At 43.7% G+C, this 16,018-nt stretch overlaps 1 protein-coding gene across 1 annotated transcript in view; it reads right to left on the reverse strand.

Annotated features, from left to right (window-relative positions):
• Positions 1-16,018, reverse strand: part of LOC113489936 (metalloprotease TIKI1-like) — a 91,232-nt gene that overhangs the window by 23,206 nt on the left and 52,008 nt on the right. Inside the window, exons 3-4 of the mRNA XM_026866018.1 lie at positions 10,927-11,073; positions 8,590-8,764 (exon numbers count right to left, since the gene is read on the reverse strand). Of these exons, the coding sequence (XP_026721819.1) occupies positions 8,590-8,764; positions 10,927-11,073 (322 nt within the window). The remainder of the gene's footprint in view (positions 1-8,589; positions 8,765-10,926; positions 11,074-16,018) is intronic.

The following is a 16,018-nucleotide window of genomic DNA, read 5'->3' on the forward strand; positions in this document are numbered from 1 at the left end:
AAAAACTTTTCTCTTAAATGTATGACCTCAGTATTTTTGGTCCCAGGGTTCCCATTTTTACCTTGGGGCAAAGTCAAACCTCCTGATAACTACACAGATTGAAGCTAGAAAAAGGTTTTCCACTGATTATGTCCAAATTTATAGCAAATTCAACAAAAGGAAAGGGTTTGCAACCCCATATCACTTATTTTGTAAACACTGAGTTAAAAGAAACAGCTTCTGTTCAGGCAGTCTCAGTCACTGGGGCTTCATATTCAATTGGCATTTACTGAGAGTTTTCCATTGTTGAAGCCCTAGGCTCATTAGGCAAGGAGTCCCTCCCACAGGAGCCTATGCTAGCAGCCAGTATTATTTTACTGCTAAGGGAAGGAAATACCAGTCTCGTGTCTGAGCTGCAGTATTCACAGCCACCTCTGCTGCTGGACCTGCTCCCATTCCACACTACTGACTTCCTTTCCAGAAAACAGGAATCAAGGACTTGAAATTCCACTACCTTAAAACATACAAGACGAAAGTTTTCTTACTGTAGCTGCCCAATAAAGGTAACAATGTTTAGGTAAACCCCAGCACTGCTGAGAAGCTGATGGTCACCAGACTGTCAGTACCTGAACAGAAACAGCACAGTTGTCTGACCTGGCTGATTTTGACAGTTGCACTAATACAAAGGAACAAAGTTTTCTGCCTCTAAATCAGAAATGCAAAGCTTTCCTCATTTCATATGCCAGAGATGTGTCAGAAGGAGTGCCCTTCATGTGAACCCTAGGGCTTTGGAAGCGGGTCCTGACTCCACACAATTTTATTTATCCCCTTTGGGGGTTCTTGTTCTGATAAACCCTGTCACTAGCATTCTGCAGACACAGAGAGGCTACTAAGGAAAACAGTCTCAAAACTGCTGGGTTCTATCTGGCACTCTCAGATTACAGAGGTACAGGCACACCTTCAGGAACTCAGTCCTTCCTCCCACCCAAAAAGGCTAAAATGATGCTGCATTCCAAAGACAGAAGAAGCAAGCCCTCTGTGCCCAGGGAGAACTGAAGTAGCACTACAAACTCATTTAATCTGTTTTATCATTTTGCTATCTTCCTGCCCCTCCCCCCTGCCTTTTTGTTCTCTTCCTGAATCTGCCAAGATTCAGCTTCTTGGGGATTTTTCATAACCTTCTTCATTACACATTTCAAATCCTTTATATAAGACATAGATAAATTTACATTCCCTGTAACACCCACACCTCCAGTCCCAGCTGTACTGATGGCAGGTTCAAAGCTTCCAAGCTGGGTGCGGAATTCCTGCTGAATTTCAAGGGCCAATTGTTACCTCATTTACCTGTGTAACTTTCATATTCCCATGGCAGGTTTTTGTTTGATTTTTTTTTACAGCTATAAACACCTACACAAAATGGACAGAGACATCCTGGGCTTAGCACTGTTGATTATTTTCACAAACACTGGTGACAGGTCCTTTCTCCAATCTTTTCTTTTCCAGAGACAATAGAAATTGTTCCTCTTGCATAATTTCCCATCCAAAAATGCCAGATGGAACAGCAAATTTCAAGAGGCAACAGCGAACACCTCTACATGGGAACAAACACCACCTAACACAATATACAGGACAGAGACTCAGCACAATTCCAGTTTCCCCTGGAAATCTGGGTTTTTTTTGGTTTTTGGTTTTTGTTTTTTTTTTTTTAATGACATAAGGGGCAAGGGAAAAGGCATCAGACATGCCCACTTGGCACCTGACACAACTAATCAGTCCCCCACATCCCTGCCTCAAAATCTATAGAAGTTGGAGGAAACCATTTGGTGGACTATGGCAGACTCGGGTAACCATAGCTTGTAGTGTGTTCACTCTTTTCCTTGTCCAGGTGGCTAAAATGGTAGGCTACACACCCATCTTTAGCTTAGACAGGGTCAATTACACTTCTACAGTGTCGAAATCCTTCTGCATGTTTTTGGATCACATGTCAACTATCCAAGAGTTAATTTTAGTTTAGCAGTATCATTTGACTCAGCTGCTGGGAGGAAGACAACTAAGATCTGAAGCTCTTAGCTGGATTGCTAATTCAGATATTGGTTCATCAGTCTGCTCATAACACTTCTTCTTTCTGAGGGGTCTTGGGAGTATGGGGGAGTAAAGACTGGGAAAAAAACAGAGTTCCTGCCGGTCTGAATCCATAAAGTCTGAGTAATGCTAAATAAACACATTCATTATTTCTTTTAGCAATTAGAATAAATGGTAGCTGAAGAAGTTTTCACCATCATCCTTCTTTTCTTGGTGTTAATGGTGGCTTGCCAACATCCACTATATTTTAAAGTCTCAGAATAATGCTTTTTTCAGGAGCAGCAAAAAAAAAAGAGCTCTGAGAGAAAATGGCATTTGGCAGTGCTCACAAGATTAAAAGAGGACCAACTTCTGAAGTTGTCTTATCAGTCAGCATCTCTCAGTGAAGTCAATCATTTCATCCACAGGGATATAAGGCACCTTAGATCCCCCTGTACTTCTTATTCATGAGCTGGCACTTCTGGAGTTTCTCAGCTGTTCAAAGAGGCAGGAGAGCCTGGAAGGAATCTAAACATGGCTCTTAAAAACTCTGGCTTCACCTGAAGCCTTGCCTGTCATAATAAAAAGTCAGGATCTCATGCCAGTAAGTGTGCTTCCTCCTGCATAAAAAACCCCCTCAACCACTCTTTTTTCTTTCTCTTATTCTTTAGGCCCTTCAACAGAAACTGTAAGCTAAAGCAAACAAGCCATGATCATCCTGGAATAAAAGTGATCATGTAGGAAAGCCCATCTAGAGTTGAATCTGGTGATACACATCAAGGGAAATATGGAATGCTTCTACTGATACCTCAGCAGTAAAACATAGACTAGATAAATGTCATCCCAGTGCTGACGGGGGCAGGAGACCTGATGACAAAGAATATGGGAAAGGACAAGGTACCTAGTGCCATTGTCACTTTCTTTACTGGTATAACTAGCCTTCAGGAATCTCATGTTCCTATGACTGGAGGGAAAGTCCAGGGCAAAGAAGGTTCACCCTAGGTGGAGAAGGCTCAGGATAAGGAACATTCAAACAGACCGGACATGTACAAGTTCCAAGAGGATACACCGAGAGGAACTGTGGGAGTTTGCTGATATCGCTGCAAGGCCTCTCCTGTTTATCCTTAAAAGGTCATGGCAACTGGGGACAGTCCCTGAGGACTGGAAGAAAACAAGTATAACTCCTATCTTCAAGAAGGGCATAAGAAGGATCTGGGGAACTACAAACTGGTCAGCCACAATTCTATTCCTGGAGAAGGCAATGGAGCAAATTATCCTGCGAACCATTTCTAAATATGTTAGGCATAAGCAAATGATTTGGATTATGATGAGACAATCTTGTCTTATGAAGTTCAGCAAACCAAGTCCTGCACCTGTGCTGGAACAACTCCAGACACTAGGACAGACTGGGCACCTGCTGACTGAAAAGCAGCATGGCACAACAGGATGTTGCATCCTGGTGATCAACCAGTTGAGCCAACAACGCGCCCCTGTGGCAAAGAAGGGCAATGACCTCTTTGGCTGCATTAGGAACAGCACTGCCAGCAGACTGAAGGAGGTGATCCTTCCCTACCCTTCAGCCCTGGTGACATATATCGGGGTACAGTGTCTAGCCCTGGGCTTCCCATATCAAAAGAGGTGTGGACATGCTGGAGGGAGTCCAGCAAAGGGCCACAAAGGCGATGAACAATTAAAACATCTGTTATAAGAGGAGAGGCTCAGAGGGCTAGGAGTGTTCAGCCTGGAGAAGAGAAAGCTTGGGGGAGTATAATTGATGACCTGCTAAGAGGCTGTAAAGTAGATGGAGCAGAATTTTTCTCAGTGATTACCCATGAAAAAACAAGAAGCAATGATCACAAATTGATATACAGGAAATTGCACTTAAACATAAGAAAAAGCTTCTTTAGTGTGAGAGCGGTTAAACACTAGAACAGGTTGCCCAGAGAAGGATGCAGTCTCCATCCTTGCAGATACTCAGAACCTGACCAGATTCAGTCCTAGGAAAACTGTTCTATATGATCCTGCTCTGAGCAGGTCTCCAGAGGTGCCTGCAGCCTCAACTTTCCCATGATTCTGTGAAGGTTTAGTGAGCAGGCAGCACCTTTGAAACACCTGTACAAGTGGTAAAACTCTACAGCACAGCAGGACAATGCAGCCCTCTTTATGTCAATGTGTACCTCTTAGATAAACCAGAAACCTATAGTGTTATCTAGCTGGCTGTCTTGATTTGTGGAAACAAACTCTACAACTCAAACAGAGTTATAAAGAAGGTATGTTTACTCCAGCGTCAGGGTGCAAGGGGATTTCTCCACAAAGCTTGCACTCCCACCGCACATTTTACCAGAAACTGATAGAGTGTGGATATCCATATTCATTGGATTACATAACACAAACACACATACGCACGAGTAAGGCTGGGTTAGTTCTAGAGGCTGGTGTCAGCACTTTATGTTCTCTTTGCACCTGCGCATTGCCTCCTGGTGGGTGTCCTCGGGGGTCTTTGGGAGGAAGGCTCACAGTCCTCCTCACCTTGTACTTTTCCTCAGAGCATGCACAGATTCTCTTGGCCAGTTTCTTGAATAACAAATGTTTTTTCAGACAGTTTACTCATTCTATCTTATCTAAAAGTACCAATAGCTATCTCTATTCATTACCAAGACCCAACTAGTTAGAGCAACCTGTTTCCCAAGGACAAAAACATAATATTTTGCTGACAAAAACATAATATTTTGCTGAACTCTGCAGTTCTTGGTAGATTTTCACAGTGAACTGCTTTGTTTTGATGAACACAGGAGTCCTTGGTAAAATTCCACAGAACAGTCAGGGCAAGCAGGATTCTTAGCAATGTTCAAAAATACTATAAGTAATACTGTAAGTCGCTATAAGTAAGTAAATAAGTCTCAAAACAAGTAATCATTTCTCTATATCAGTCTGTGGAATCACATTCACCATCACTTACTTTGGCTTACAATTCAGATCCTAAACGCTCAATTACAGCTCACAGAAATTAAAAATGCATATAGAAAGAAGACTGTTTGTGAAAGATTATAGCTGGCTTTGCTTCACAAGTTCTTTCACTAGCTACAGGAAGTATGTCTGGCTTGTACCTCTAGTGGCACCATACAAAAAGGCCTGTCCACTATTAAGACAGAATCCTGACTGAATCTACTGGAATGCTGTTGGCACTACCATTTCTTCTTTTCTGTACCTTCCTCTCCCTCAAATAGACTTATTTTGGCTTGAAACTTTCCATATTTGAACTTTGGTCAGAAGCAAAGCTTTTCGGATAATTTCAGAAAAATCTGTATTTTTTTGGCTCTCCGCTTTTGTGCAAGCTTAAATTACTTCCAAACAAAAATAGATCTACAAAGGAGCTCTCACTGTGAAACTATATTTAACAGAATATAGGGGGACTTTGCCTGATCTGTTAAAATGCAGTAAAAGCATAATGTACGCTGGATCTAATGATCAAATCTATTACAGACCAAATTAATACCTGTAGTTCCATGTAAGAAATCAACTTCTAAAGTCTTGCAGCTGTATTAAGACCTGGACAGGAGCTTTTTTTGCAGAATGTATTACACATCTCTAAACCAAATCAATCCACTTGGAAGAAAAACAAATCAACAACCTTTTCTGATTTTCCCCCACTTAAAATGAAAATACAAAGAATAGTTTAAATAACAAGAGGGGCTATTTGTAATACTGCAGTCACCCACAAACCATGACTTTGTTTGGCTGTAACGTGATAAAAGTGTTTTTTCAGTGGTGTTAGGTTAATGGGAAAAAATGGAACTTTCTTTACAAAAAACTTAGTGCTTTTAAAAATACAGGGTGAAAAAATCTGGAATTAAAGTCTTCTCCCCCTTCTAACCTGCAGAATCTCCAATATCTGACCATCATTTTAATACAACCTCATGCAGTTTATCAGCCACAGCCAGGAGATACTTTTTTCACTGATGCCAGAAGAGGGAAAACCACAAATAATTATTGAGTCCCACTCCTGTAGCCTTTCTTTTTCTCTTCTTCTACAGCGCATTCTAATGTTTTAGAATGCCGTGTGCAAGCACTTTCCTGGAAACCTTTTTCAGTAATTAACAGCAGTATAATACTCAAACAATGCTCAAAACTGAATACAGGACATTTGTTTGTCTTCACTGCCTGCTGGCATAAAAACAAATCTTCCACATAATCATCTATCACATACATTAATCTGGATATGCAAAAGGTTAAATTAGCTTGCTGTGAAACAATAAAAGCCTGCACTCTTATTTGTTATGTGCACAGAAAACGTCAGAACTGTGTAGAAATCAATCTGTTTTCTGTATGATATCCTGTGATGTTACTTCTCATTTAGACAAATTAATATGAAACAAATCTTTAAAAAAGGAAACCCCCATGCAGTCAAACAAGGGGATAATGAGGAATTGTGCTGCTAGAAGTGCGAGGCTGGCACTGTCGAATAGAGCTCTTTTGGAAAAGCACATGAGAACAGATGCTGGACTGGTATCAAAGCCAGAGTGTAATTAGATACAATTTTGAAGTCGATCTAGTGTCCCCAGAGAAAACAGGGAACCTATCTGGATTCAAAAGTATGATGGAAAAGCACGAGAAGAGCATGCCTGGTGCTTGGACATCAAACTGTGTGCATATAAGCCACAGATCAAGGGTGTTCACACAAGCTCAGTGCTCCAGAAGTTCTGCAGTATAGTGGTGCTGGGTGAATCCTAACTCTGCTCTACTGGAAGAGGCAAGCACAAATCCAAAAACCCGGGGAAGAATTTTAGGACTGTCATGAAGGTTGAAAACAAGAGAGACTGGGAGGGACAGGGATCTGTCCTGATCCTGCAGTGCTTCTGGGTTGTGGGGCAGAGCTATGACAATGCAGTCAGACTGGGGCAGAGAAGGAAGAGAAGGAAGTTGATGGGAGGGGAGACATATGGCACCAAAGCATCTTGAAGACATGTGATTTGTCCAGTGCAGCTGCTAGGATGCAGGGTGTGCATGTGAAAAGGGGAAGAGGCTCTCTTCTCTCAAAGAATCCTGCTCCTGGAACAGGGCAGACTCAGAGTGATACTTGCAACCACATCTGTCCATTTGCATGTGCTGCTCATCACTCAGTTGTGACCCAGTTACTGGAGCCCCAATATCTGTGACTAGTCTTCCGATAGAAGACTAGCTACCTGCAACTGACAAAATTGGCACTCAGGGCTGACATACTCTCTGGTCAGGAACATCAGTCCAGTGGGGACAAGTGCAATCAGAACACCAGTAGCAGAGTACAAAAAAGGCCTGGTCTTAGCTTACAGACAGACATGACCAAATCTACATAACCTGCACCTGCTTTACTGTCCTTCATGACAGGGAGTTGCACAGAGCAGTGATACTGTAGGAGGATACCATGTTCCAATCTTCATGTATGCCTGCATTAGCATTAGTATTAACATTAGCAGCCACCTTTTGTTACCTCCCTGCCCTCACACACAGGACCCTGTTAAGTTTGTAACCACAACTCCCTGCTGCAAGTGAGGAGATTCTCACAGACTTCGAATACCAATGCTTTTAGAGTGTTTAAGTAAATATTTCCTTGTCTTGTCCAGATCTTCCATCCTCACTAAAGCAGTAGCCAATAAGACCAGAAAATATCACATAGATTCTGACACCAGTTTCAGTTCTTCCCATTTCTCAAGGCCAATATGGTTCATGGTGGAGGGAATGTGATACTTCTCTGGTAATTAGAACTTGTCTTTTCAACTACAACTCACTTGTTCCCTTCCTTGGAGCTAGAGGAATGACAGGAGTCATGGCAAACCAATACTGTTTACACCCACCACCCAGCCCTAGTCTGAAAGTGTGGGTGTTAACCTCACTGGGTTGGATGTGCTGCTGGATGTGCATATAGATTGCTGCTGACTGCTGAGAGGCAGGAAATGGGAGTAGTTTTCCCCAGCTGGGCCCAGTGCTCCAAAATAGTGGCAGATACAATGTCCTTGTCATTGTAGAAGTGCAGTAAAAGAGGTAAGGAGCTGCAGGAGGAATAGAACAATGAAAATGTGCCTTGCCTCTTCCCTTGCAGTTATTGAGCCCCTTAGACATACAATTTGGTGTATTTTTCTTCTGAATGTGTTCTTGAAAGGTTATTCAAGCACTGGTGCAACCTCCAACTTGCTATCTTTCATCTCAACTCCCTTTCTCCTATCCTTCTGCTTTGGTTGGGCAGACCATAAACATGTATGTCTAAGAGCTGTTTCTTTTGTGTTTGTACAAAATGTTGGTTCAGTATCTTTGGCTATGCATTTAACAAATAAGTCTGTAACTAATAAATATTGCAATCAGTGCATACACTGTGAGCTCTTTGCATACTGAAGAAAAACAGACTACACTGAAAAAGTTTACCTACTAGGGTACAACTATCAGGGCAAAAATGCATTCTGTGTCCACCATGGTAAAAGTATTGACCCTTCTCTTAACTGTGGCAAGCATTTGTAAAAAGCTTCTAACAGATGTGGGAAGAGTATGTTCAGGTTGAAGGGCACCTCAATCACATACCAGCTCCAAATGCAAAGAAGAAAGTCTTCTCTGGGTGCTCTTCCAGGAGGTTCTTCACCCTTCTGCCCATTCGCTCATTTCGCTTGTAGATGAGCTCCTGACGGAAGTAGCTGTCTATTTCTTGGGCAGTAATGTGTTCATGGGCTGGAAGCGTAGCATTAATGAAATTTGGAACCTAAGGTAGGAAAAAAAAAGGTCTTCATGAAAGGGGCATTTATTTCTCAAGCAACCATCATGCACAGGCATTTTGCTTCGTCATTGAATGTGGCAATTGCTTTGTCTCTCAAGGCACATCCAGTAGAACAAAACACAAAGAAAGCTAAAAAATAACAGCAAACTCCTATATGCATAGTGCTTCATTTCTCTCAACACATCATTTCTTAAGCCAGCTAGCTGGGGGGTGTTGATACAAAGTCAACGAATACTCTCAGTTTGCCACACTGTAGCTCCCAAATACTGATTACTCAGCTGAAAAAAAGTTAATATTTGCTCCTGGCTATCTTTAGCTACAAACCTCTTCCTTAAATTGCCACAGGTATGACATAACTGTAAGGTGAATTACACTCTTTTAAGAGTGTTTGACTGGTATCAGAGCCCTCAAGGCTGTCAACTGTGCAATTTGAACTAGTTAACAAAAACATCTCCAAACTTCCCAAAAGAAAGAGGGCCAGATTTTGCCAGGAATAAAAGATATTACCACCTCCAGTTCCCCTGTCCTCAAGGTATCTTTTAAAATACTGGCTTCCTCCCCTAGGGCCCCCAGGACAGATGTGGCTGCACACTAACATGACCTCTTGCTAGCAGAGAGAAACACAGGTCTGGAGTTGCAACCATTCTGGCTTCTTGACAAGTAGCTTTGGGCACTGCAGCAACAGGGACTGCTAAAGAAGGGGTCTGCAAGTGGTGGTTCCTGGGGAGCAGAGCCGCTAAGCCAGTGATTTCTCTTGCAAGACTGCAGCAGGTGAAGAGGCTCTGGAGTCACTCAGAGATTATTATGGACTGTTTCCAAAGGGGTCTTAGCCCACAGTGGGTCATCTACTGGACAAGCATGGGGTCAAATAAAATTTACACAGAAGTTCTGCTTAAAAACATAAGCTGATAGTGTTGCAGACTATTACTACTCAGGTCTGCTGTAAGGGAGAGTGCTCTGCAGTGGAGCCCTTCATGTAAGTAAAGGGCAGTTGCTCCCTCAAGAGACATGCATGTCTGAGCAAGAGCTGTTCTTTTCAAAGACCTCAAGGCAATACCAGCTGTCTGCAGTCTGTAACACCTCAGCAGAATAGTGATGCAGTATCTGTATGCTCTTACAGTGCTGGCCTCCTTTGAGAAGCCCTTTGAAATCTATGAATGAAGTGCACTGTGTAAGAGCTAAGCAGTGTTAATGACCAGGTTGTCTGCACCTGCAGGCTGAAGGGCGTGTGCATGACAAGAAGGTAACAACACGCACACAAAGCTTAGTGCCAGAGAAGCAAAGATTAGTATGACAGTATTTCCAGCTCCACAGCACTGCAGACAAAAGGCCATAGGAAAATGGTTATTCATCAGGGAAAGCCCAGGTACCACCACCCACTTGCTCAGCACTGTGAGGCTAGAGCCCATGTTTTCCTAGATGTGCATGACTGCCAGGCAGTACCTCATGGACAAGAATAGTGAGGCCTGATGTCTGAGTCTGAAGTTGGCTAATCTAACAGCCCAAACAGACCAAATTGGTCCCTGATGGGCATTTTGTTGTGGTTTAAAGATCAGAGCATTGCATTCTACCATGCCACTTAGGAAACCATGTCCATAAACCAAGTCTGTGAGGCCTCAGAAGATTTTCTTGTCCTTAATCAGTCTAAATTTATCTTTTCTTTGTTTCACTCCATTTCTCTTCTTTGGACCTTGTGCACAATACACAATCATAATGATGGGGGACATTAAAAAGCTTGCAACTTGCCCAGCCTTACAAGCATCCAAGTCACATGTGCATTTCTGTCACTATTTGCACAAAAGAGCCTGCTGCTGCTCTCTGTTGGCACTGTTCACTCATACCCAAGCTAGTGTAATTCCACAGGGTCTTTAAGAAAATAAAGGATTAAATGCTAAAGCAAACATGATATTCATCGAAAAGGGAAAGCCAGGTGCACCTGCCCTGCTTGCGTGCAGCAAGACGTAGCTGAGTTGGTGCAGACTCCTGGGACAGGAGGCACAGGAAAGAGGACATGCCAGTGAGCCAGCAAGGTGCCCTTGGCCCTCACCTGCAAAGGGCCTGCCCGAGAAGAGATGAGCATGAGTGAGACAGGGGTTAGTGCTACAGGGACATGTGCATAGTACAAGGGCTGTGGTGGCAAGACTCACTTGAGAAGTGTCATGGTTGAAGATGATGGAGCTGAGATCCCCACAGTTGTAATGCTTGATAAGGTCTTCTGTCGTATAGGGAATCTGGAAACTGCCTGCTCGGAGACTCTCCTGCTGCAAGAGAGTCTGATTCAAAGCAAAGACCACCTGAGGGAGGGGGAAAGGGAGGAAAAGACAGAGTTCCCAGTGAGTTCTCATCTTGCCCCTTGAGAAGGTCACTGACATAGAGCTACCTGCCAAGGGCCGTCTGAAGCTGCTCCTGCTCTGAGCATGCCAGTCCATGCATTGCCAACCCACACCTCCTCCGGGTCGCAGATATACACACATCAGGTCCCATGGGCCTGCTCAAAGGGAACTGACTCACCACACGTAACTCCAGGAGGTTTTGCCCACAATGTGATTAATACAGAAGGTACAAAGGGGAAGACTGAAATAGGGGCAGTCTTGCTCCCCTAACAACAGTCTGCCTGACCACCATAGAGCCCTAGGGCCTGATGGGCTCCTCTCCCCACAGCTCCTCAGCTACCTACTTAAATTCTTCACCTTGTTTGCCCTTTCTTCCTCATCCACAAGGAACATTAATGCTGTTGTTTCCTGCTTCATATCTCCTTCTCCCACACACCCCATTTACTTCAGGTAGGAATGGTTCTCTGGAGCAGATGAGGGAAGGATGGTAGTTGTCAGGGGACTCAGGAAGCCACCTGCCCCTCAGGCGAAGTTTGAGGGCAATGCACCCGCGCTCTACCCTGGTTGACTGCCTCTGCAAGCATGGGGGCTGTCACTGCCCATGCTCCCTCCTCCTTCTTGGTGTTCACCTGGGAATGCAAACACTCCCATTCCCTTTGCCTCAGGCTGAACCAGCATGTCTGCCACAGCTCGTATCTCCAGGGAGCTTCTCCCTTGACTGGAAAGGGAGAAGATCAGCAGAGTCTCCTCCAGCTGTTGCTGCTTCCCCACCTGCAGCACAGTATGGCTCTCCCAGGGTTGTGACCTCAGGGCCTGACCCAGAGAGAGCTGCCACTCCAGCTGCCGCCTGCCTACAGACACGCACAACCCACGATGGTCACCACTTAAAAGGCACAAGAGAACAGTTTGAGGCAACACTTGGCAGGGGCCTCTGAAGCTAAACAGATGATGTAGCACCTCTATACCTCTCCCTAACTGCTTCAACCACTGCAGCAGGCAGCCACTGAGCCCCAGAGAGGCAGGGAGCCAAGGAAGGAGGGCTTGGGGCAGAAACTCCACAAGCTGAGCATGGGAAGCCAGTGGGCACACTGGTGGGGTGTGGAGCTGGCTACTCACCTGCATAGACAGCAGCACTCTCTCAGCATGTGGCAAGTAAAACACTCACCTCTCCTGAACACAGCACTTACTCAAGCTACTGTTGGTTTGCACAACAAGACTAGACAACTGTAACAAGTCTTCCTACTATCTGCTGGCTTTTTTTTTTTTTTTTAATTTCTAAATGAAGTAAAGTAAGAGATATTGCTGAGGTCTTGAAACACATCTCAAAATTTACTCTTCGAAGGGTTATTTTCCAAGCTCTGGTGACTCTGCAGACTGATGAGGGCTCTGTGTAATTAACACCTCCTGGATATTTGCCTCAAACACCATCAAAAGCAGTCTGGAACTGGAGGTATTCACCAACACTGTGAAACTCACACACATGAATAAGCATACTCCTAACACACTGGTATTATGTGAAACAAATCTAGAGAACAGAGCAGATCTGGGAATGAACAGGTGCAATTTGCCCTCCCCAGCACAGTAAATCCTACAGAAATGATCAGGTCCCATCAAACTTGAAATCCCCCTGTTCCCACTACAATTAGAGCTGTCTCTCTGTATCCAAATCACTCTATTTTTAGCCAAATATGAAAGCACGTAACTTAGCATTAGTTCTGGAAGAGTGTTCACGAATAGCAACATTCACTCCCATCTCATGTTTTTAAAAAGGGAAGAATTCACTTTGTTGGTACAAACTGCACCTGATTAAAAGAATACCTGCAGCTAAACGCTCAAGAAAGTTACATCAAACTAACCAGTGGCCATCTTGCAAAGGACCTCTGTTTAATTTGGAAGTAAATTAAACAAAACCGAATTGAAACCACTTTAAATCTGAACAAATGTTTGCATGCAGACTGGGGTTTATTGCATTCTGAAGCCATCATTTTCCATTTGTTTGGCTTTGCTTCCCAGAGAATCCCTAATGGATGTTAATGACCAGACAATATTCGCTGAGAAACAAGCCAAATGAATCCTGAGAATGAAGGATTTCTACAGCTAGGACTGCGACGTTATGCCAGGAAAATCTTGTATGTACAATCGGTACAACCAAAAGCACTTCCATAGGAATGGCTTATTTTGAAAGTTATTTGACTACCATACCAGCATTTGTTTGGATAATTTATCGTTAAAGCAGTATGGCCCTTTCTAGACTCACCAGACTCTGAAACAATGGCCAGACAGTCCCTGACCACAGAGCAGGGGTTAAGACCTGTGACTGTCTCCTGAGTTGGTCAAGCTCTGCCTCAGTGTAGAGTAAGCACATCAAAGAGGCTTTGCACTCTTAACCCTTTGATTTTTATCTGAACATGAACTAGTGGAGAGTAACTGACTTCTGTGGAGAAAACACCAGTCTGCTGGGCAAGACATGAGAACAAATCAAATCTTCCTCACATAGCCTGCACTTCTGCTGTCACCTGCTCTGCATGCTACCCTGTGCTTCATGCACCTCTTTCCTCTTCTCTTTCAGTGTGCTTCAAGTGAAACAGATTCAGTCGCTTCTCCGAACAGACCTGCCCTGGACTGTAGCAGCCAGGTCAAGCCACAGTGGCATCTTCCTTCCTCGTGCCTACCCACCAACCATAGGAAACTAGCAAATAGTAACTGCCAATGGCTAAAAAAAGTTTGTCTCAAAAGCAGAGTTTAAAACCACAATGAGTATGGGGAATTAATGCACATGTTTACACAGGAATAGAGGCCCCCCCCTGCTTTCACATCTCTAACCTTACTGCTGGCATGACACAAAGCTGCCCCGGTGAGGAGGCTTGGGCAACTCTCTGGTCTTCACTAAGAGTACCTCTTCCTGGTGTGGAGGTGGGACATGTTGAAAAATCTCAGAATGGAAGCAGCTGAAGGACTTGCTTGCCCAGCTGGAGAAGAACAAAAGATCTTTCACAATGAGGCGATTCATGTTGCACCTTAAAAGAACAAAGTGTCCAGGCTCAACCTGAGAGAGGTCACACAAGAGCTACCTGAAGCCCACCAAGAGAAGGAACTTTCATGTTGGTGTTGTGAGGGACAGAGGTGGTCTCAGCTCCTTTGACGACAGCAACTGCAGCTCAAGTCCTTCTGCATCATTCTCAATCGCAGTCCAAGCACTGGGAGCAAGAAATGTCAAAATATGACAAATGGGCAGAAATCAAAAGAGCATCAATGCATCAATGTCCTTGACAATCAGCCCTCCCTAATGAATTATGGTAACTCATTTAGTCAGGCTTGGCACAGCTGGAGGGCAGGAGATGCTTTTGCCAAAAATACTCTCTACATCAGTTGGTCTGAACAGAATGGTGGCATCTGCTGGAGAGGAATCATGGCACACCTACTTAACAACTACACAGGATTATGATTTGGTGTCAGTGTATGTGCAGAGCCTCTCAAATGAATGGGATAGCTTCTCTCCACTTCTGTATCACTCATACCATCTTGGGGGAATTGTAACTCCCTGGCAGAAAGAGAAGGGTAATTGTAACTTCCTGGCAGAGAGAGAAGGGGTGTGGGATTAAAGAGGAAGGAGCTGTTTGCAGTACCATGTGTTGTTTAAAGCTGTGCCCTGGTGAGAATGTTATCTTCAATAAATAGTAATGGATAAACACTGTTAGGATCTTGAGAGAAGGAAGATTCCTAAACCTATTGTTATTAACAGATTTAATTTGCTGCGGTGGGTCTCGCTCAGAGGTTGATAACTCTTATCTGTCATTACTTCTCAAAGAAAACAGACTAGGTGCAAAGAGATACTTAAGACCACAACCATCAAACTCTACAGATCAGACCCAAGTCTTGTTTACCAGATGTGAAAAGCTTAAGAATGTCAACAGAGCATGAGAAGCAATGACCAGATCAGCAGCAGATCTGCAACTGCTTTATTTGCTTGGCACAAATAATGCTCATCCTCCTAGTGCTCCATTCAATCCTGCAGTTCTTTCATTTCTAGCAAATCCAAGGAGCTAAGAAGACAAGAGAAAAGAAGAAAAGGTTGAAGAAAAATTGTCAATTTTGCTTAGAAATCAAAACCAAGAATTTGTGCTGAGCTGAGCTCTTCCAACAGGTGGTACAGGAAGTACCCATTTGTCTTCCAGGTATCTCTTGCATTGCACTGGTTTATTAATTTCAGAATCTTTCCTGTGTTGGAATTCACAAAAATTATTCCATTTTCATCCTTGCAAAACTATTCTTTCTTACTTCATACCTTCCCCCCTACCAGCAACTCTATTCTACTTTGCTCCAGTAAGTATAATCATACTAGCATCAAAGCATCTCCTGAAAAGATGTATTCAGAGAACAAAAGTAGGAAGTTTATTAGAAAGGGATTTTTTTCCTCTTACCTCCCATTTCCACTGTGATCTCTCTGTCTTTCCCCAACTCTCTTCTCTCTTTGTACTGTGGAGAAAATCAGTTAAGCTCTCTGGTATACATATTACTGCAAGCCTCATTCTCCTCCCGGAGATTTCTTCAGCAGTCAGGAGACACTTGTCCCCTTTGCTAGCATTGTTGGAGTGGCCTGCTAGGCCAAGGGTGTGGGGAAAAGGGGTTTAGAGCCCGACAGATGCCTTTTTTGTCAAAGACCCCCTGCCACTTTTCAGCACTTTCACATTGGATCAAAGTGTTATTCTGCATATGAAAAGAACCTGGCATTATGCTCCTCAAATTAGCCTATTGCCATCCCACTAGACTCCAAGTCTTCCCAACAAAACGGCTCATATCTGTTCCATCATTTGCCTCATCTTCTCTTTCTTTTTTTTTTCACTCTGCTCTCAGTTTTTGAGGGCCATTCAGCCCCTTGAATTATTGTCTGGGGGAGCATCTTCCT

This window comes from Athene cunicularia (genome assembly GCF_003259725.1).
Source record: "Athene cunicularia isolate RWA chromosome Z unlocalized genomic scaffold, athCun1 chrZ_part2, whole genome shotgun sequence".
Lineage (NCBI taxonomy): Eukaryota > Metazoa > Chordata > Aves > Strigiformes > Strigidae > Athene > Athene cunicularia.